Below are 16,837 nucleotides of genomic sequence, written 5' to 3'. Positions count from 1 at the left end.
GATTTTCCCTTTAACTTTTCACCCATTATCCATTAAAATTTTCACTAAAAAACCAAAATACTCTAAATTAAAGCACACCCACTGAATCAACCCACAGGTTCCATTATTCAGAAACTCAGAGATCAAAATCCCTCTTCAGATGTTTTATGACCATGTTTCTAACACTCACCTTGAAACTGAAATCCTTTCAGTCTGGCAACCATCCACGACCTGGATTTTTAAGCTTGGTGTGATGTCTGGTCTGGTGTGGGAATTGCGACACCTTCTTTGCATTAAAACACAGGTGAGAACTGGCAGCTGTCTATATAAAAGACTCCCTCCATCACACTGTCAAAGCACTGACAGCAAGGTTACCATTTGGGACCTTGGACCACACCACCACATTTTTTTTTTAATTTTGTTTCTTTATACTGACTTTTGCTGTATTTGTTTGGCTGTTTTTAGTCTGTCTTTTAACATTTCTGTACTATTTCTCCAATCATTTTAGAGAAGTATCACCTTTTTGTCAGAGTATGGCCCTCCTCATCAGCTTCGTCTTTCTGTCGAGTTGGACAACTGTAGCGTTCACGTTTCCTCACAACACTTTTGACAACATTCTGAGAGGGTCGAGGATCGAATTTGAATCATCTGGCAGCGGACCCGATGAACCTTTGCAGGGAATAGTCAAAGTTGTGCAGCTGGACCCTCACGCCTTAGCCCAGTCGGGGCTCTTCAGACGGGGATTGACCCCCAGAAGAGCCCCCTCCCTCAGCTCCAGATTGTCCTTCCCTGCCTTCCTGTCTCAGGGGCGTGCAGGTCCGGCCTCCAAGGCCCCTGTGAATCCACTACACCACCTGCACCCTAAAAACCCCACTGAGATGGAACTAAAGAAGAGACAAGGCCTGCAGATGTGGCAGAGAGCCATAGATAAAGGAGACAAGATGACCATGTCCCTGCCAGTCAACCTGAAGGACACCAAACAGACATGCACTGCGGTACCTTTCACTCAGGTAAGATGTTTATATCATGTGTTCTTCTAAGACTTTATTTCCTTTCTCTGCCATATTTCTGAGCATGAAAAATAGCATTTAGATGAGTGATTTTTTTACACACTTAAATAGAATATAGCGAATTTCCTAGTGCAAGGAAGTGTTGATTTTTCAGTGGCAATTAGAGAGATGTCTGCTTACTCATAAAGCTGATTATGGCTCTGCTGGTGGATTAGCAGTGATGGTGTGGACCTACATAAACACATTGTGTTGATTTTTACACCCTCAGAGGTAACACTGACAATATTGCTGTGATGTTTAACCTAATCTCGTGCTTCTCTGTCATCTTCCCAGCGTGTGACAGCAGACGGATGCAACACAGTAACAGTACACAACAAGTTGTGTTTCGGCCAGTGCAGCTCCCTGTTCGTTCCATCTGAAGGGGAGTTTTCCGGGCCGGGTGCCGGGGTGGGGTCCCACCGCCAGGCCCCCTGCTCCCGCTGCGCCCCGTCCAAAGCTCACATTGTGGCTGTGCCCCTGCGCTGTGGAGCTGAGGTCCGGGAGAAGAGCGTGATGGTGGTGGAGGAGTGTAAGTGTGAGACGGGACGTGAGGAGAAGAACGCTGAGACTGCAGCTTCAACACACCTCTAATTGTTTTTCAGCTGTGGTGACATGAATACATGACACTGTTGTTTTCTGTCTCAAGTCTGTCACAAAACAGTAGTCAGGTGTCCAGATTACACATGTTTTTCTTGCTTTAATCATTCCTCCTGTTCATACTGGCCATTTAGAGATCCCTTCATAATACATTTTCAAGTGAGTGTAAGTGATGGGGGACAAAATCCACAGCCCTCCTTCTGTGCAAAAATGTATTTGAAAATGTATTTGATAAGCTGATATGAGGCTTCAGCTGTCCAAATTAATCAAATCAAGTCGATATCTTTTAAAGTTACAATCTTTTTAGTGGCAGATTTCCTCTTTTTGTTATGATCCTTCCACTGCAGCTGACCAGGAAAACACTGTCTGCCCACACACAGAGAGGGAATTATTACATTAAAAAGACTGTAACTGTGGAAAATATCCACTTTGACTAACTCAGATAGCTGAAGCCTCATATTATCTTCAGATAAACTTTTTGACTCATTGTCAAATCACTTCCAAGATATCACCATCATCTTTTTATTCTGACAATTGTAATCAATATTTACATATGTAGATGTATTTGAGTCTGAATGTGTTATTCAGAGTGCTCTGGTGGCTTATTACACCACTAATTGTTGACAAGATGACCTATATTTTGGTCATGCAATTTTTTCTGTTGCAACAGATGGAACTGTCCACATTGGACTTGTGTTAATGTTCAAAATTTTGTTTAGATTAATCTAAACTGAAATGTTGTGTTGTGTAATATTGTCATTAAAAGAGCCTGTTTGTCCACATTCCTTTTGCCTGGCATTGCTAATGAGTTTTCTTCCAGCACTGTTAGATTAGTGCAATTTAGTTTGCATGCAAAGCTTGAGTAAAAACATGAAGAGCATTTGTTGTTTTTTTCCACCCACTCTCGTATTCAAGTGTTCAAGTGTCAGCTCCTATATTTTATTAAAAAGCTGTGTTCCGCCGACTTTTAGCACATAGCACTTACATCTGAAAGCACCAAACTAGAGAGCAAACGAGCTATTGAGCACGGGTACTTAGCAGTAAGCAAACATAATTGTTTCAGCATGGACCCCTGAATTATGTATAGGAACCACCTATTCTCATGCCCAATCTCTTTTCAGTGTAGTTGTGGGAATTTGAACATCATTCACCACAGATGCACTTGAGCGAGTGGGTATGTGTGATTATGTGTGTGTGTGTGTGTGCTTTTTTTCAGTTAGGGCCCATAAAACCTATTATTCATTTATATCCTGGCACCTGGGCCTGGTAAAGTGAACTCATCCCACACATCTCTACATACATTCCCAGAGGAGCATAAAGAAGGGGGCTCTTTACGTTTCCTTGGCATGTTGTCAAAATGACTGCTTAGATGGCCATTTGCATTCACGTGGGCTTTCTGAAAAAGTGAAAGCGTACATTGCGCTACGGGGGTGCATTGAGTCCCTTGGTTTCCATTAGCATGTGATTAACATCTTGGGTTGATGGCTATATTTCCCGAGATTGATGGGACAAATATTTGCCCAGGTCTTAGCGATGAGGAATTAGGGGCCACTTTTAATCAGGCACTTGTTTTTTTCTAAATATGCAGAAGGTGGAGATGTTGGGAGGCTCATACAGCCACACTAGCGGTAATCAAATTCTGCAATTTAAATTCTCATTCCTCATAGTGAAGGTGGTTGTTTGTGAAGTGTCAGAATCTGGGTTATTTACAACTAAACATGCACTCTGTGTAGTCATCCAGCTCTGCTATTATACAATGGTGCACTTGCTCTCTACAAAAATTTCCCCCACTGCGCTGTTGTGTTGCGCTGGTATGTGTGTGATGATGATGATGATGATGACGATGATGATGATTGTGTTGAACCATGTATTCTCTCCAATCTCTGTACTATCCTTCATGTAATCTTTTGTCTTTTTTTTTCTCTGAAGAAAGAGAGATAAAAAAAGAAAATGGGCATAGTGGAGGGAGGGGAGGAAAAGGAGAGGAGGAGGGTGGTTGTTGATTGAACAAACAAGGTGCACAAGAGAGTGCACCACTTAGCAAGACAGATGTCAGCCCCCTTTGCATTGTGGGATCCGGCGGAGCACTCCTGCGTCATTAAGGATGGCCTGGTTCCCATGGCGAGGGGAAAGGAAGGAGCGAAAGGAGGAGGGCCCGCTGCCAAGTTCAGCGCCTCGGGGATCAGATCAGCGTCACGGGGTGCTAAGTGGCCTAGTTAGCGCTTTAAAACGCACAATGAGCTGCCTGCTCTTTCTGCTTGTGTGTAGGCCTTTTAACTGTCAGAGATGGAAATGGTTGGGAGGTGTATGTCATGGAGGGGGGGGGGCACACGATATCAGTTCAGACCAGGTGTATCAAGGGGAAACTGAATTACAAATAGAGGTTTTGAGGCCTCTTTTTGTACATTTACTTTTTTTTCATAGATACAGGTAATTAACTCTGTGAGGTGCTTATTGTGGCTCATTGTGTCTTGTGTTAATCGACTACAAAACAAATATTCCCAGGTCAGACCATTTTGAGCTGATGATGTCTTACCTCTGACTTCCTGTGTGTTCCTCTGTATCTCCAGCTCTGGCATGGTAGACTATATGGTGCTAAGCTACCTAAGTAACTAAATGTTGCTGGAAGGGGAATGTCCACCAGATTTTTCCCAGCCGCTTAGGGGTCCACTGGAGCTAAACCGTCATGGTAGATTGGACCAGCCTGGAGAGCAGATCAGGCTCCTAGATCTGGCACCAGCAAGTGAGAGCGAACAGGGGTCCATCACGCACTCTCTGGAAGCAAATCGGGATGGTAGCAAGGTACACCAGGAGGAATATTTGTAATATCGTAATGTCCTGTTAAGTCATAGACCAGACAGATTCTTCTCACCTAAATCCCGCCGGTACAGGTTTACTGCTGTAGGTGTCAGGCTCTGGGTGTGAGGGTGTCTGGACCATGGCTAACATCTACCTCCCTACTGATGCAGTGGTACATTCTCACTCGGTGGTGTTAGTCTGGACCAGCTGGTCAAAGTTGGCTCTGCTGGAGATAGTGCCCCGGGCTAAGCCTGCCAGCCTACTGCCATTCTGCCTGGCTGCCAGCCCGCCTGCCAGGCTGTCTGTGGGGTGCTGAGAAGGACTGAGATAGGTGTAGCCTGCAGACAGCAACATCAAAATTTGTCATTGGATAAATTCTTCTTTGGTTTTAGTATCTGGTACTATCACTGTCACTATTACAAGAATACAATGGGTTGATGTGTGTGTGTGTGTGTGTGTGTGTGTGTGTGTGTGCACTTTTTTTGCCTTTGTGTCAGTTAGGTGTTTGCTGACTGCTACCTCTTTGCACAATGGGGGTGGGGGGCACAGTGGGAAAACATTCACTGCCATTGTCCTGATAATGTGTATGTGACAAATAAAACTTGAAAATGAAATGAAATGACTGGCAGTCATATCACGGCCATAACAAAGACAACACGTGTTAAGTACTGTAGGTCCGTGTGTGTACAGCAATTATACACAATCAAAAACAAGGGGTTGAATCTCATGTCACAGTTTTATTTAATTGAGACTTGACTTAGACTTTGATAATATGTAAATAAATAAGGTCACTTAATATTTATACTTCTGCAAAGTTGATGTGGTTTAATTTAAAATGACCAGTTATTTCTGTTAGGAAGAGCTTTGCTTTAAAAAAAAAAAAGTGTTTTATGAGATAATAGCTGCAAATGTATATAATTTAGTGTAATTCATGTAATATAAAACTATTCACAGCTGTTAATGATTGTTATTAAATTATAGATGTAAATATATATTATTATACACTATATATTATATTATTGTTCATGATTGACTGATATTGCCTAAATCATGGATTTTAAGTGGAATACATCATCTTAAGGCCTCTATGCACTGCACAACTGTCTGAGATTAAAGTTAATTATTATGAGTGGAACAATGTAAAATCTTTAATCATTAATCCAAAACAGAGGGCCTAGATCACACTGTGAGAAAGATCCACTGATGACTGATTTGGAGCTTTGACGACAGCTTGAGACAAAAATGTCAGAAATTTAAGACCAAATTCCCACAGTGTGACTGCTGCTACGACCCAAGTCTACAAACAAACCAATCAGAGTACGACGTGAAATGACACAAAATAAACCGGCCAGCGTGACATTTCATAAGTATAGTTTTTTGAATAAGGTTTAGGGGGAAAACACACTTGTTCTTCTTAATCTTCTTAATAATCACACAAAAACAAAACAATGGAGGTGAAGCAAAAAAGAAATTTTGTGTCTTTGCTGCATTTTCAAAACACAGACGGATGACGCATTGACGACTTTTTCTATTTACATGTTAGAGCTATGATTCACCATGCATTCAGCGCACAATCTGAAATGCCTCACACTGATATCGTGCAGTCTGACACAGATTATGACCAAGATTTTATAGGCGTCTCGCATCATGTGACGTGTAATAAACCATCGTTGTTGTCACACAGTCTTCAGGCGCTTTTAAAGGACCAATGTGTAGTATTTAGTGCCATCTAGTGGTGAAGTTACAGATTGCAACCAACTGAATAGCCCTTCTCTCCACCCTTCCAAGCGTGGAGGAGAACCTACGCTGGCCAGTGTTTGGTTTGTCCATTCTGGGCCTCCGTAGAAACATGGCAGTGTAACATGGCGGACTCCGTTGAAGATATAAAGGCTCATTCTAAGGTAACGAAAACACAACGATTCTTATTTTCAGGTGATTATACACTAATTAAAACATAGATGCTGCTAAATTCTTCACACTACACCTTAAATGTATCTTGTGATTGGCCACTGAATGCATATACTGTAACCACCAGTTGTATATAAATGCTACCCTGTATTGCTTATGTTTTGCTTCTTTTGCCCTACTCCTTCCTTCATATGACCTGATGCACCCAACGTAATAACCTGTAAAATTGTAGTGTTTCTCTCTTGTCTCTATGGTAGTTGAGAAGGACAAATACCTGACCCAGTGACCACTGGCCCACAGGTTACAAATGTACATGAAGACATTTGTGTGTCCGTATGTTCGTTTGCATTGTGCGTCTGACTGTACGTGTGCTGATTGTAGCCTCTGTGTGGCAGCATTAGCGTGGCTGAGTGTTGAGCTGTCAGTAAACCCTCTGCTGGAGTGTGATGATGATAGCAATGTCGCTGTGGCAGGTGCGGTCCTGCATGCCATGCAGGTGATGTCTCTCATGCTCACTTAGCTAATGACTCCAATTAAAGTAATTAAGAGCTGGCACAGTGAAACCTGCTCACCCGCCCACTGCCAGCCCATCCATTCCCCTTCCTCTTCACCAACACACATCAGCGCCCGCCACGTACCACTACATGCCATCATCCGTTGCGCTACTTCTGCTGTCCTGCCTCCTCTTCATCTTTCTCTCATGGGCACCTCACCCTCGCCTTCATTCCACCACCATCCTGTGCCTCTGCTCCTGCTGAGGCCTTTAAAAGAAACATGAAGCCTAAAATCAGCTAAACGCTCCACTTCAGAAGCACTTAAGAGACCCTCAGCTCAACTTATTGTCACAGAGACAGCCACGGAAGCGAAAGAGCGAAGGCCGGGTCCGACAGGAGAAAGAGGGGAGTTAGAGAGGGAGAGGGGATGCAAGCCAGGTCCTAACGAGGGGAGAGATAATTGTTTTGTTTTGTTAGGGGCCCTTCTTCTGTGTGGAGGGAGTTGAAATGACATGCCACACATGGTTTTTGGATGAAGTGGGCAACGGGAGGGGCGGAGGGATGCAGGCTTGATGCAAGAGTGGTGAAAGTGTAAAGGGGGGGGGGGGGGGGAGGCTGCAGCGCAGAATAGGCGGTCATACGTAGCAAAGCAAAAAAGGTTCCAAAAATCTGCAACCACCACACAACACTGGAATCTGCTAAGTGGTTTTTACACTGACAGATTCTCAAGCTCCCATGAAACATTGATTATGATCACGCACATTGTTGTCTTCCATTCACAGGACTTCAAGAACATTTCAATGTCAAAATACACATTAATCACAGAGTAGTTCAATATCACAGTCCACAAATTCCAACAGTGGGAAAGACCACATCGGGCCAAGCTGGAGACACAACTTTGGCTACCGGGCCTGGTCAGATTTATCAAAATTTATGAAACGGCAAACATATGAATCTCTAGTGTCTTGGTGTTCTTTCAACAGTTGGAATCCCAGACTGACAGACGATGTGCCTGGATTTGTAACTGGCGTGGCAGCGCAACACTTTTCCAGAATCTCATCACATTTTCTGTGAGAAAAAGACTTTGATATGAACCCTGGGTTTACCTTGTTTTCCTCATGTGTTCTCAGCTCATTTCCCTTTCATTTCTCTGTGACATTTGACCAAAAGTGCAGGTGAGAAATGTGATGGATTATGTTATAAAACATTAAATATGTGTAAAACTAACCATGAAACCCTTTTGCAGGATCAGCCACATTAATTATCTGATACCTCACATATTGACTCAGTTAGAGGCATGACTGGTGACATTCAAGACAGTTTTTCATGGTGAGTTGAAAGCAGAAGCCTTCTGAAAACCACCATCATCAAAATTACAGCTGAGCACACTTTGGTAATCTGGCGACTAACAGCATCAAGCAAATTATCCTGGTGGACTGTCTCTTTGAGCCAGGATGGCGAATCAACTCCAGAAGCCTGTCACCACTTCCATGAAGATAAATGGTATCATTACACAGTCTCCATCATGCATTAGCTGATCTGGAATCCACTTCCTGTTAAAAAGTGTAAATTGCTATGGACTACACTCTGTCATCAGATAACAGTGACAGAATGTGTGACAAACATTGCTAACTCATTTTGTTGCAGCGCTCATCAGGATGCTGCAACGGACATTTCATGACAAAACAGTTTGTTAATTTCCTCATCTTGAATTACTCTCATGAAACTGCTAATAGGATCAATACCAATACAGACACAATTTATCCAACACATTCTGCCAGTGTCATAGATATCTGTCGACAAACAGTCATCCTCGCAGTGGGCAGAGGAGGAAGAGGAGCATGCCAGTGTGTGTGTGTGTGTGTGTGTGTGTGAAGAGAGAGAGAAAGAGGAAGAGTGATTGAGAGAGAGACAGACATACACATAGGAGGTGGGGGTAGAAAAGGGGGAGTAGTGCGCCAGTGTTCAAGAGAGATAGGCCAAGTGAGAGAGCGAGGGAGTGTGTGTATGTTTGAGTTTGTGTGGTGGGGTACAGAGGAGGGGTGCAGGTGGCATGGAGCTGGCGCAGGCCTGGCCCACTGTCCCCTGGCAGTGCCAGGCTCCATCTGTCATCAGCAGGAACATCTGCAGCCCAAGGTGCCCTTGTCACCCAGCGTTAGAGTAACGAGTTTGGCGTTTCCATTAGTCCAGGGCCCTCGCCTGCCCGGCCGGTGCTAGCCAAAACCATGGCATTTTGGGTGTGAGCTTGTGTGTGTTTGCCTGTGAGTGAGTGTGTGTCTAGATATGAGGCAGAGGGAGAGAGAGAACGAGGGAGCTAGCTGGGGGTAACTGGATTTGTTTGTCGGTTTGTTGTGCGTCTGTGCATTTGTGTGTGTGTGTGTGTGTGTGTTTGTGTGTGTGTGTGTGTTTGTAAGAGAAGTGAGCACCACGCCAAAACAACATGGCAGTGCAGAGCGTTGACCCAGCTGGGCTGAGCCGCCATGTCGAGTCATGTCCCCTCCTGATGTGAGCGTGCCCAGTGCGCTCGCACCGCTGCCAGACCCAATCTCTGGTCCCCTCTCCTCCTCACTCTCTCTCTCTCTCTCACTCTTTCTCTCTCTCTCGCATCTTCCTGTCTTCCATCTGTCCGCCTCCCTCTTATCTGCCCTCTCTCCCTTACCTCTCTGTGCCCCTTGTAGTTTCCTCCCCCCTGTACGCAGACTCCTCTCACACCCTGAGTCTCTACTAACATTCTGCCTCTGAGCGCTACTCACATTTTTATCTTCCTTGTCCCTAAAAAACAGATGGTACTTCTTTCCCGGCTCCCTCTTTTCATCCCTATCTCTGTGCTCTCCCCCTCCCTCCCTCTTGTCCTGTGTTTCTTTGCATCCAGCCGGCATATCACTGATCCTAACTGGCAGTCCACCTGTTTATTCTGTCTTTCTCCCCCCTCCTTCTCTAATTTAAAAACCTGAATCGTTGGGCATTAACGTGGTTTTATTATTATCTATTGCAGGTATTACCTTTACATGACATTTTGTTAAGACTTAATGTGCTTTACACAGTTATCAACTCCACTTTGAGGAAGATGACTGCTGTTTGTGTTTGCACCACATGGTGGCTCTAACGAGCAGCAATCTGTCTTAACATTAATGAACCGAGGTTTGGCTGCAATTGTGTCAATTACCCACAGAATACTAATCAGACAAATATGAGCACATCCGAATGAGATAAGATTGATTATTCTTTTTCCATTTCTGTATTACACGTAGGCGTGCATCATAAATCAGTTTTGACAGCATCTATGAAGCCAGTGTTTAGCCTAAAGGTCTGAGGGAAATTAGACACCTCTTAATAAAAGCCCCACATTCAGGCCTGGAGCCAGTTGGACTTTCTGAGAGTGTTTGACATGTGAACCTACACACTCAAATGCATAATTCTTCATACATTTTTTAAAAAAGTCACGCAAAGCTCCAGTTTTGTTGTTTGACACTTCAATCTAGCCACTTCCTGTGAGAGAGCAGAGGGTTTTTAAGTTATAGTTAAGATTTCTTTTGCTCCCTTTTTTATTCTTGGCTTGTCCTACAAAGGTTTCTTATCCCCCTATCAACACTTAAAAAGTGTGTAGAGATAGAGTGAGTGAGGCAGAAAAGGAGAGCCATAGTGAGATAAAGAAAAGGGAAGCGACAACTGCTAATCAATAAGATTTCTCCAACCTCTTTTTTTTCTCTCTCTCTCTCTCTCTCTCTCTCCCCCCGAGGCCTGCGGCATTCAAGACGAGCCAAGACGAGCTTGGCATTGTCGAGCACGCCTTAAAAAGAAACACCTGCGAGGTGGAAGACTTAAAAAACCAGCAGAAAAAAAAAAATCCTGCTTTTCGCAGCTCTTAAAAATGTTGGCAAATGTTCCATGGGTTTTCTGGGAACAAAACAGTAAAAAGAAAGAGCTCCCATGCAAGTGAAGACAAAAGGGGATGGTTTTCCATAGAGATGGAGGTGTCATTACACTTGAGACGGTTGCCAGATTTGGACTTATCTTACCCCCCCCCTCTCTCTCTCCCCACCCCCACACTTGTCCTTGTATCTATACTATCTTAGTTTATTATCAGTGCTTGAGCAGTGTGCGAAAAAAACAAATAATGAATGGTAATATTTAGCTGTTGACAAAATATGTATGTGGCTTCAGTGGGAGATGGGAATGGGGGAATGTGCAGAGAGACAAAGATGGAGAAGGCCAGGAAGGGATGGGAGAGAGAGAGAGAGAGAGAGAGAGGAGAGAGAGAGAGAGAGAGAGAGAGAGAGAGAGAGAGAGGAAACTGGAAAGGGGGGTAACTCAAACAGATGGCACTCTTGGCATCCACCTCTCTCTTAAATCTGTTTCTGCTGTTTTTCTCATGTGCACGAGGCTTTAACCCTGTGGTAACCTGTGTCCCGGCCTGACCCTGAACCTAACTGCTGTATGTAACAAGCCTGCGGTGTGTGTGCTTGTGTGTGTGTCATCTTGTATTCATCTCTAGTATGTCTCTGTCTACAAACCAGTTTAATCGGCACCCTATGGAAGCAAGTATCAGCAGTTTCAGTGGATTGTGTCTTACTTGACCTGATAACGACGTGTTCATGTCGTTGCGTCTTCTCACCTGACTCTTATCTCTTAAATGAACTTGGCTTTACCAGAAGATCTCCACTTTATTCAATAGTTCCCCTAAAATTTATTCTAAATCAAACGGTCCGAATTCTTTTATTTCAGCACATTTGTCCACAGGAAGAATCAATGATCAATCAAAGTATCGACAGATGGGCATTAATCAATAGTGGAATGTAATACAGCTGCAACAATTAGTCAATTAATGAATTAGTCAATCAACAGGAAATTAATCAGCAACTATTTTAATAATTTAAACATTTTTTAGTCATTTTCTACAGAAAAATGCCCCCAAAATATGTTGGTTTCAACTTCTTTAATGTGAGAAACTTTTCTCTGTTATACATGATAGAAAAGTTTGTCAGACAAAACAAGACATTTGAAGGCGTCACCCGGCTGTAAGAAATCTGAACAGGCATTTTTCACTATTTTCTATTAATTGATCAAGAAAATAACACCAGATTAATGACAGATTAATTGATAATAAAAACAATTGTTAGTGCATTTACTCAAGTACTGATACATGAGGACAATTTTGAGGTACTTTTAATTTGCACTTCACTTGAATATTTCCATTTTATGCTTTTTACTTCATTACATCAGAGAGAAATATTCTACTTTTTACCTCACTGAATTTATTTAGTTACTGCTTACTTTTTAGAATAATATTTTACCTGCAAACATTTAAATGTGATCCACTCTTATAGATTAAACTATCCAACAGTATATAAAATAGATGCTAGTTACACATTAATGTATCAGTAATGATAATCCAATAATATCTTATTATCTATAATAATATTATTAGCACTTAAATTTATAATACTTTAATTACATTCTGCTAATAATAATTTTCCTGAGGTGGTATTTTCAGTGCAGGGTTTTTACTGCTAATGAGTATTTTCATATTGCAGTTCTGCCACTTTTACTTAGGTAAAGGATCTGAATATTTTCTTCTCTGCATCAGTTCATTTACAGCTGCTATAGACCTGATAGATGTGTATATTTTCTCAGCTGTGAATGCAGAAATTTGCCTGCAAGCTGGAGAAATATTTTCTTTGCTCATGTCAACATATTTGAGGTAAAAAAGAAAAACCTTTAGGCAGAACATGAAACACAACAATGAAGCACTGTAGCTCATGATTGATAGGAAGAATATTCTAGTGTGGTTGAAGCACCTGGGGTGTCGACTGTGTATTTAGGCCACATCCGTCTCCCAGTGAGTGGAAACATTCATGTGCTGACTCCCGTACATGCTCCCATAGACAGACTATAGATTTCACTGAATGCACATCACTTATATGTGGGGTGCCGCGGTGGTGTGAGTTCATTTGCATAATCTCCCATTTAAAGAGGGATGTGCTGGAAGCCGGTGGGGGGTTGATGGTGAGGGCTGGGGTGGGGAGGTGGGAGGGTGTACAAAGTGCCCATTGTGCAGTCCCAGGATAGGGAAAATGCCCTGTAGGGCCTGGTCTGTGTGTGTGTGTGTGTGTGTGTTTGTGAATGTTTGTCTGTGTGTGGGAGCCACACCTGTCAGGAGAGCCTGAGGGAAGCAATGAGACCACTATAATGAGTGTGTACATGACTATATATGTGCATGTGTGTGTGTGTGTGTGTGTGTGCGTGTATGAAGCAGATAGTCGAAGGGATTTCATTAAGACAGACAAGAGCATTAAAATCTTTGGGCCATATCAATCTTTTATGTCCTAATTGTTTCCCTTTATTAACTTGGCTTGTTATCACACCATTTTCTCTCTTTCTCTCTCTTTTTCAAACACATACACACACACACACACATGCACATGCACACGCACACGCACACATACGGTTACACATACTCCCACTCACTTTCTCCCACACTCAGCAGTAACCACACTTAGGAGCAGCAGCAGCATGATTTGATTACTTCTCTTCATCATGCCAAATCATAATCTACGCAAGACGCAGCAGGCCGATAGGATCAGACTGGAGAAATAATGGTAAAATCAGATTTTTTCGGGGGGGGGGGGCTTTCGAGGAAAAGAGTCCAGAAGTGCTGAAATAGCTGGTGGCTGTGTCTCTAATGGTAAAAACGTAATGCTCAGCAATCTGCTTAATATCCCCGCCGCACTCATTAGATTAGTGAACATTAAGGAGATTGGAAGATTTGCACTCTATTGTTTTACTATGGCAACATAGGGGCACAGAGGCTATACTGCTAATGACGAGGAACAAGAGGTACGAGGGGGGGGTTAAAGAGATAAGGAGGTTACTGAAAGCTAAAGCTGGTGTCATTTTAGGTATGGAGGTTGTGTGAGGACTGATGCAGGTGAATGCAAACTATTCATAAGCAAATTCTCAAATATGAATCTGTTCACACACTCTCAAAAACAAAGTGAGAAACATTTCTGGACCCCCAACAAGATCACAAAGATCATTGTACAATTATATTCTTTCTTTATCTGTATGGGAAACAGTAGCAGCCTGAAGTTGTCCCCCTATTAATGACTAATTCCTCGGCTGGTTTGGCTCAGGGCAAGACAGAAAGCAGTGTGTGACCACCACCAGTAAAAGCAGCGCCGTGCTGGGATTCAGGAACGTTATCGGAGCTCAAAGTCCTAATTCCACACTGGGAATTCTGCCATCAGTAACATAATAAGTCCACTTTGGCTGTGAGGGAGAGGGAGAGGGAGAGAGAAAGGTTTTTTTTTTTTTGCTCTGGAGTTTTTTGCTTTTGGCTCCTTCGGCGGTAAAGTTCCTCAGGCGAGCGTAAACAGATCAACAAAAAAACAGCTATTTTATTTTGCAGGCTCCCAGCAGTTGCACAAGCTAATAAGAATAACTATTAAACTCATGCTCTGAGTCCCAGGGAGGGATTTTTTTTTGGAGAGAAGGCAAATTATATGACCTGAGCTCTGTAGGGTGTTTTATACTGCTGGGGTGAACCAAAGCTGAACACAGATTAGTACCACACATATTCTCTGAAAATGCAGAACCTGTCAGAGGCTTATTTCCCAAAGCTTCCACAATCCTCTGTTCACTCTTATAGGCCTGATCTATTCTCGTGTCTCACGCAAAAACACAGAATCTGTCTAATTTTAGGAAAGTTTGAAATTACATATATAATTTTGTCATGAGGGACTAAAGGGGGGACTGAAGCAAACTTTGGCAAAGCCCATGATGATCCACATTCCTGCTAGCTTGGAAAGGTCACACAAACTTCGAAAGAGCACACGAGGGACAGTAAGCTCAATGGACAGAGAACAGATGGCACCAAGTCGGAGGAAAACACAAGATTATAAAAGCATTTACTTACATTTTAATGAAGGTACATTGCTTTTATTCCCTTAATATTTCAAAAATGATTTTGAAACTCTCTGGTGGGCTCTTTCCTGCAGTGATTGTTTCTCTGGCATGAGCAGAATGATATCTTGCTCTCATACAACATTTAATTGCTTTACAATTGGAACTGAAGTTATTCTTTTGATGTTTGGTATAAACCAAGATTTTTATTGTCTCATGAAAAACAACGACAGAGCGATAGAGCCTCTCGTGAAGCAGAATTTAACCAAAGATCTCTGTGTGCATTTACTTATATGACACTATAAATAACATCTATTTAAATAGTGTGTGTCAGTATATACAGGCCCATATTTGAAAAAAATGTGTCGCCATAATAAACCAATTCAATGTAGAATGTCTGCAGATTGTGTTGATAAAACATGACAGTAACATCATATATAAACCACTAGAGGCCACTAGAGGCCCTGTCCGGGGCAAGCAGAGCACAATTAGCCTGTCTTCACCAGGTCTTTATGAAGTTTTTCATTTTCCAAAAAAGGTTTAATTAATAGTAATTTCTCCTTATTTGTCATGTCATAATGCTTGTTTATGAGAATTGGACAAAGCAACAACTTTCTCACTTCTATTACAGAAAAAAAAAGGAAATCATAGAGGCAACTGTTAGATTTAACACAATTTAGAAGACGGCTCTGTTTAATCAGCCTAAATTCAGATCCGTACTTTGTCTATGTGAGGACAGATTAAGCCAAAATTAAAGACATGCTGCAGTTACTCACAGCTCCCATTCACTTCACAGAGGAGACCGATGTGCCCTGAAGTGTGTGGTGACTAACTCAGACCTCAAATTGTTGTTTCACTTTGGGCAAATACAACTCTGAGGTCAAGGAACCACTTGACTATCATGAAAAGAACAAGAATTATGCTGTCTAACCCTGTCACATATTGCTTTTACACCAAACACACACACACACAGACCGTCAGAGGAATATCGCCCGGGTGATGTGGCTCTGACCTTACTCATTTATTGATTGTGTATATTGCTGATTAGGTTATTTCTGCACTGTTAATTACTTTGGAGTGCACACACACACACACACACACTAACACAGAATATTAGCAGAGACAAAGACAGATGCCGATATGAAAACATTAACCATCAGTAGAAATCTAGAGCCAATTTTAAAGTTAGCTCTTGGATTTGAGCCTCCCCGGGGTAAGTTTAACCAAAAAAATACACAGAATGTACTTGCAGAAAATGCATGTATGCTGTTTATTCTCAGCCAGTTCTTTTGTTGTTGAGTTTATTAATCAATAATATGTCAAAGCCAACAACATGTTATGTTATGTTTTTATTTTATGTTCACACATTTACACATTTACTTACACAAACTGTAAGATTTAATGCAAAGTTTTAGTCAGCACCATTTACATCTGATCAGTTATCATTTTAATATATTTCCCAATTTATACCCCAAACATCAATAGATTAGAATTGAGTATAATCGAGTGCTTCGGAGTGTGTGCATGTGTGTGTGTTGGGGGGATATAGTGAACTGTAAGCATGAGTTGGCGGGCAAAATTGAACTCTGTCGCTGGCGTTGCCGCTGTCCTGGGTTTCCTACCAGTGTCTAAGCATTTAGCCGAGGTTGGCACAAGATGTCCATCGCACACACACACACATGTGCACGCACACACACACATACACAATTGTATGCTTTATAAGGTGCCCACCGATGTCATGGCAACCCCATATCCTCAGCAAGAGGGAAGATGCTGTGCCAAAAAAATGCCATGGTAACTTTTTTTTTTTTTTGAAAGCCACGTTGCCCAGAAACCTTTGAAGCTTATTAAGTGAAACCAGTAGGGAGACAAATGGACAGGGAGGGAGAGAGAGAGAGAGAGAGGGAGCAAGAGAGTGAGAGTGAGAGAGAGAGAGAGAGGGATGGGAGTGCGTCCTGTTTCAGGGCCAAAGTGGGTCTTTGTTTTAGGGAAGGGAACATTGTGAACCTGCAGTGAGGAGGGGTAGCTAGCTCACTAATGGTGCCTTCAATGATTTTTGCTCTAGAGATGACAACAGCACCTTAACATATCATTACCATGCGTGATGGT

General features: G+C 42.4%; 1 protein-coding gene across 1 annotated transcript; it reads left to right on the top strand.

Annotated features, from left to right (window-relative positions):
• Window positions 1–512: 512 nt before the first annotated feature.
• dand5 (DAN domain family, member 5) lies at window positions 513–1,619 on the top strand. The gene is made up of 2 exons (XM_067585912.1): window positions 513–989; window positions 1,323–1,619. The coding sequence occupies exons 1-2, from the start codon at window positions 513–515 to the stop codon at window positions 1,617–1,619; spliced, it is 774 nt and encodes a 257-aa protein (XP_067442013.1).
• Window positions 1,620–16,837: the final 15,218 nt, after the last annotated feature.

This window comes from Thunnus thynnus, chromosome 3 (assembly GCF_963924715.1).
Source record: "Thunnus thynnus chromosome 3, fThuThy2.1, whole genome shotgun sequence".
Classification (NCBI taxonomy): domain Eukaryota; kingdom Metazoa; phylum Chordata; class Actinopteri; order Scombriformes; family Scombridae; genus Thunnus; species Thunnus thynnus.
The sequence above is the reverse complement of the archived record's forward strand: the minus strand, read 5'-3'. Positions and strand labels throughout refer to the sequence as shown.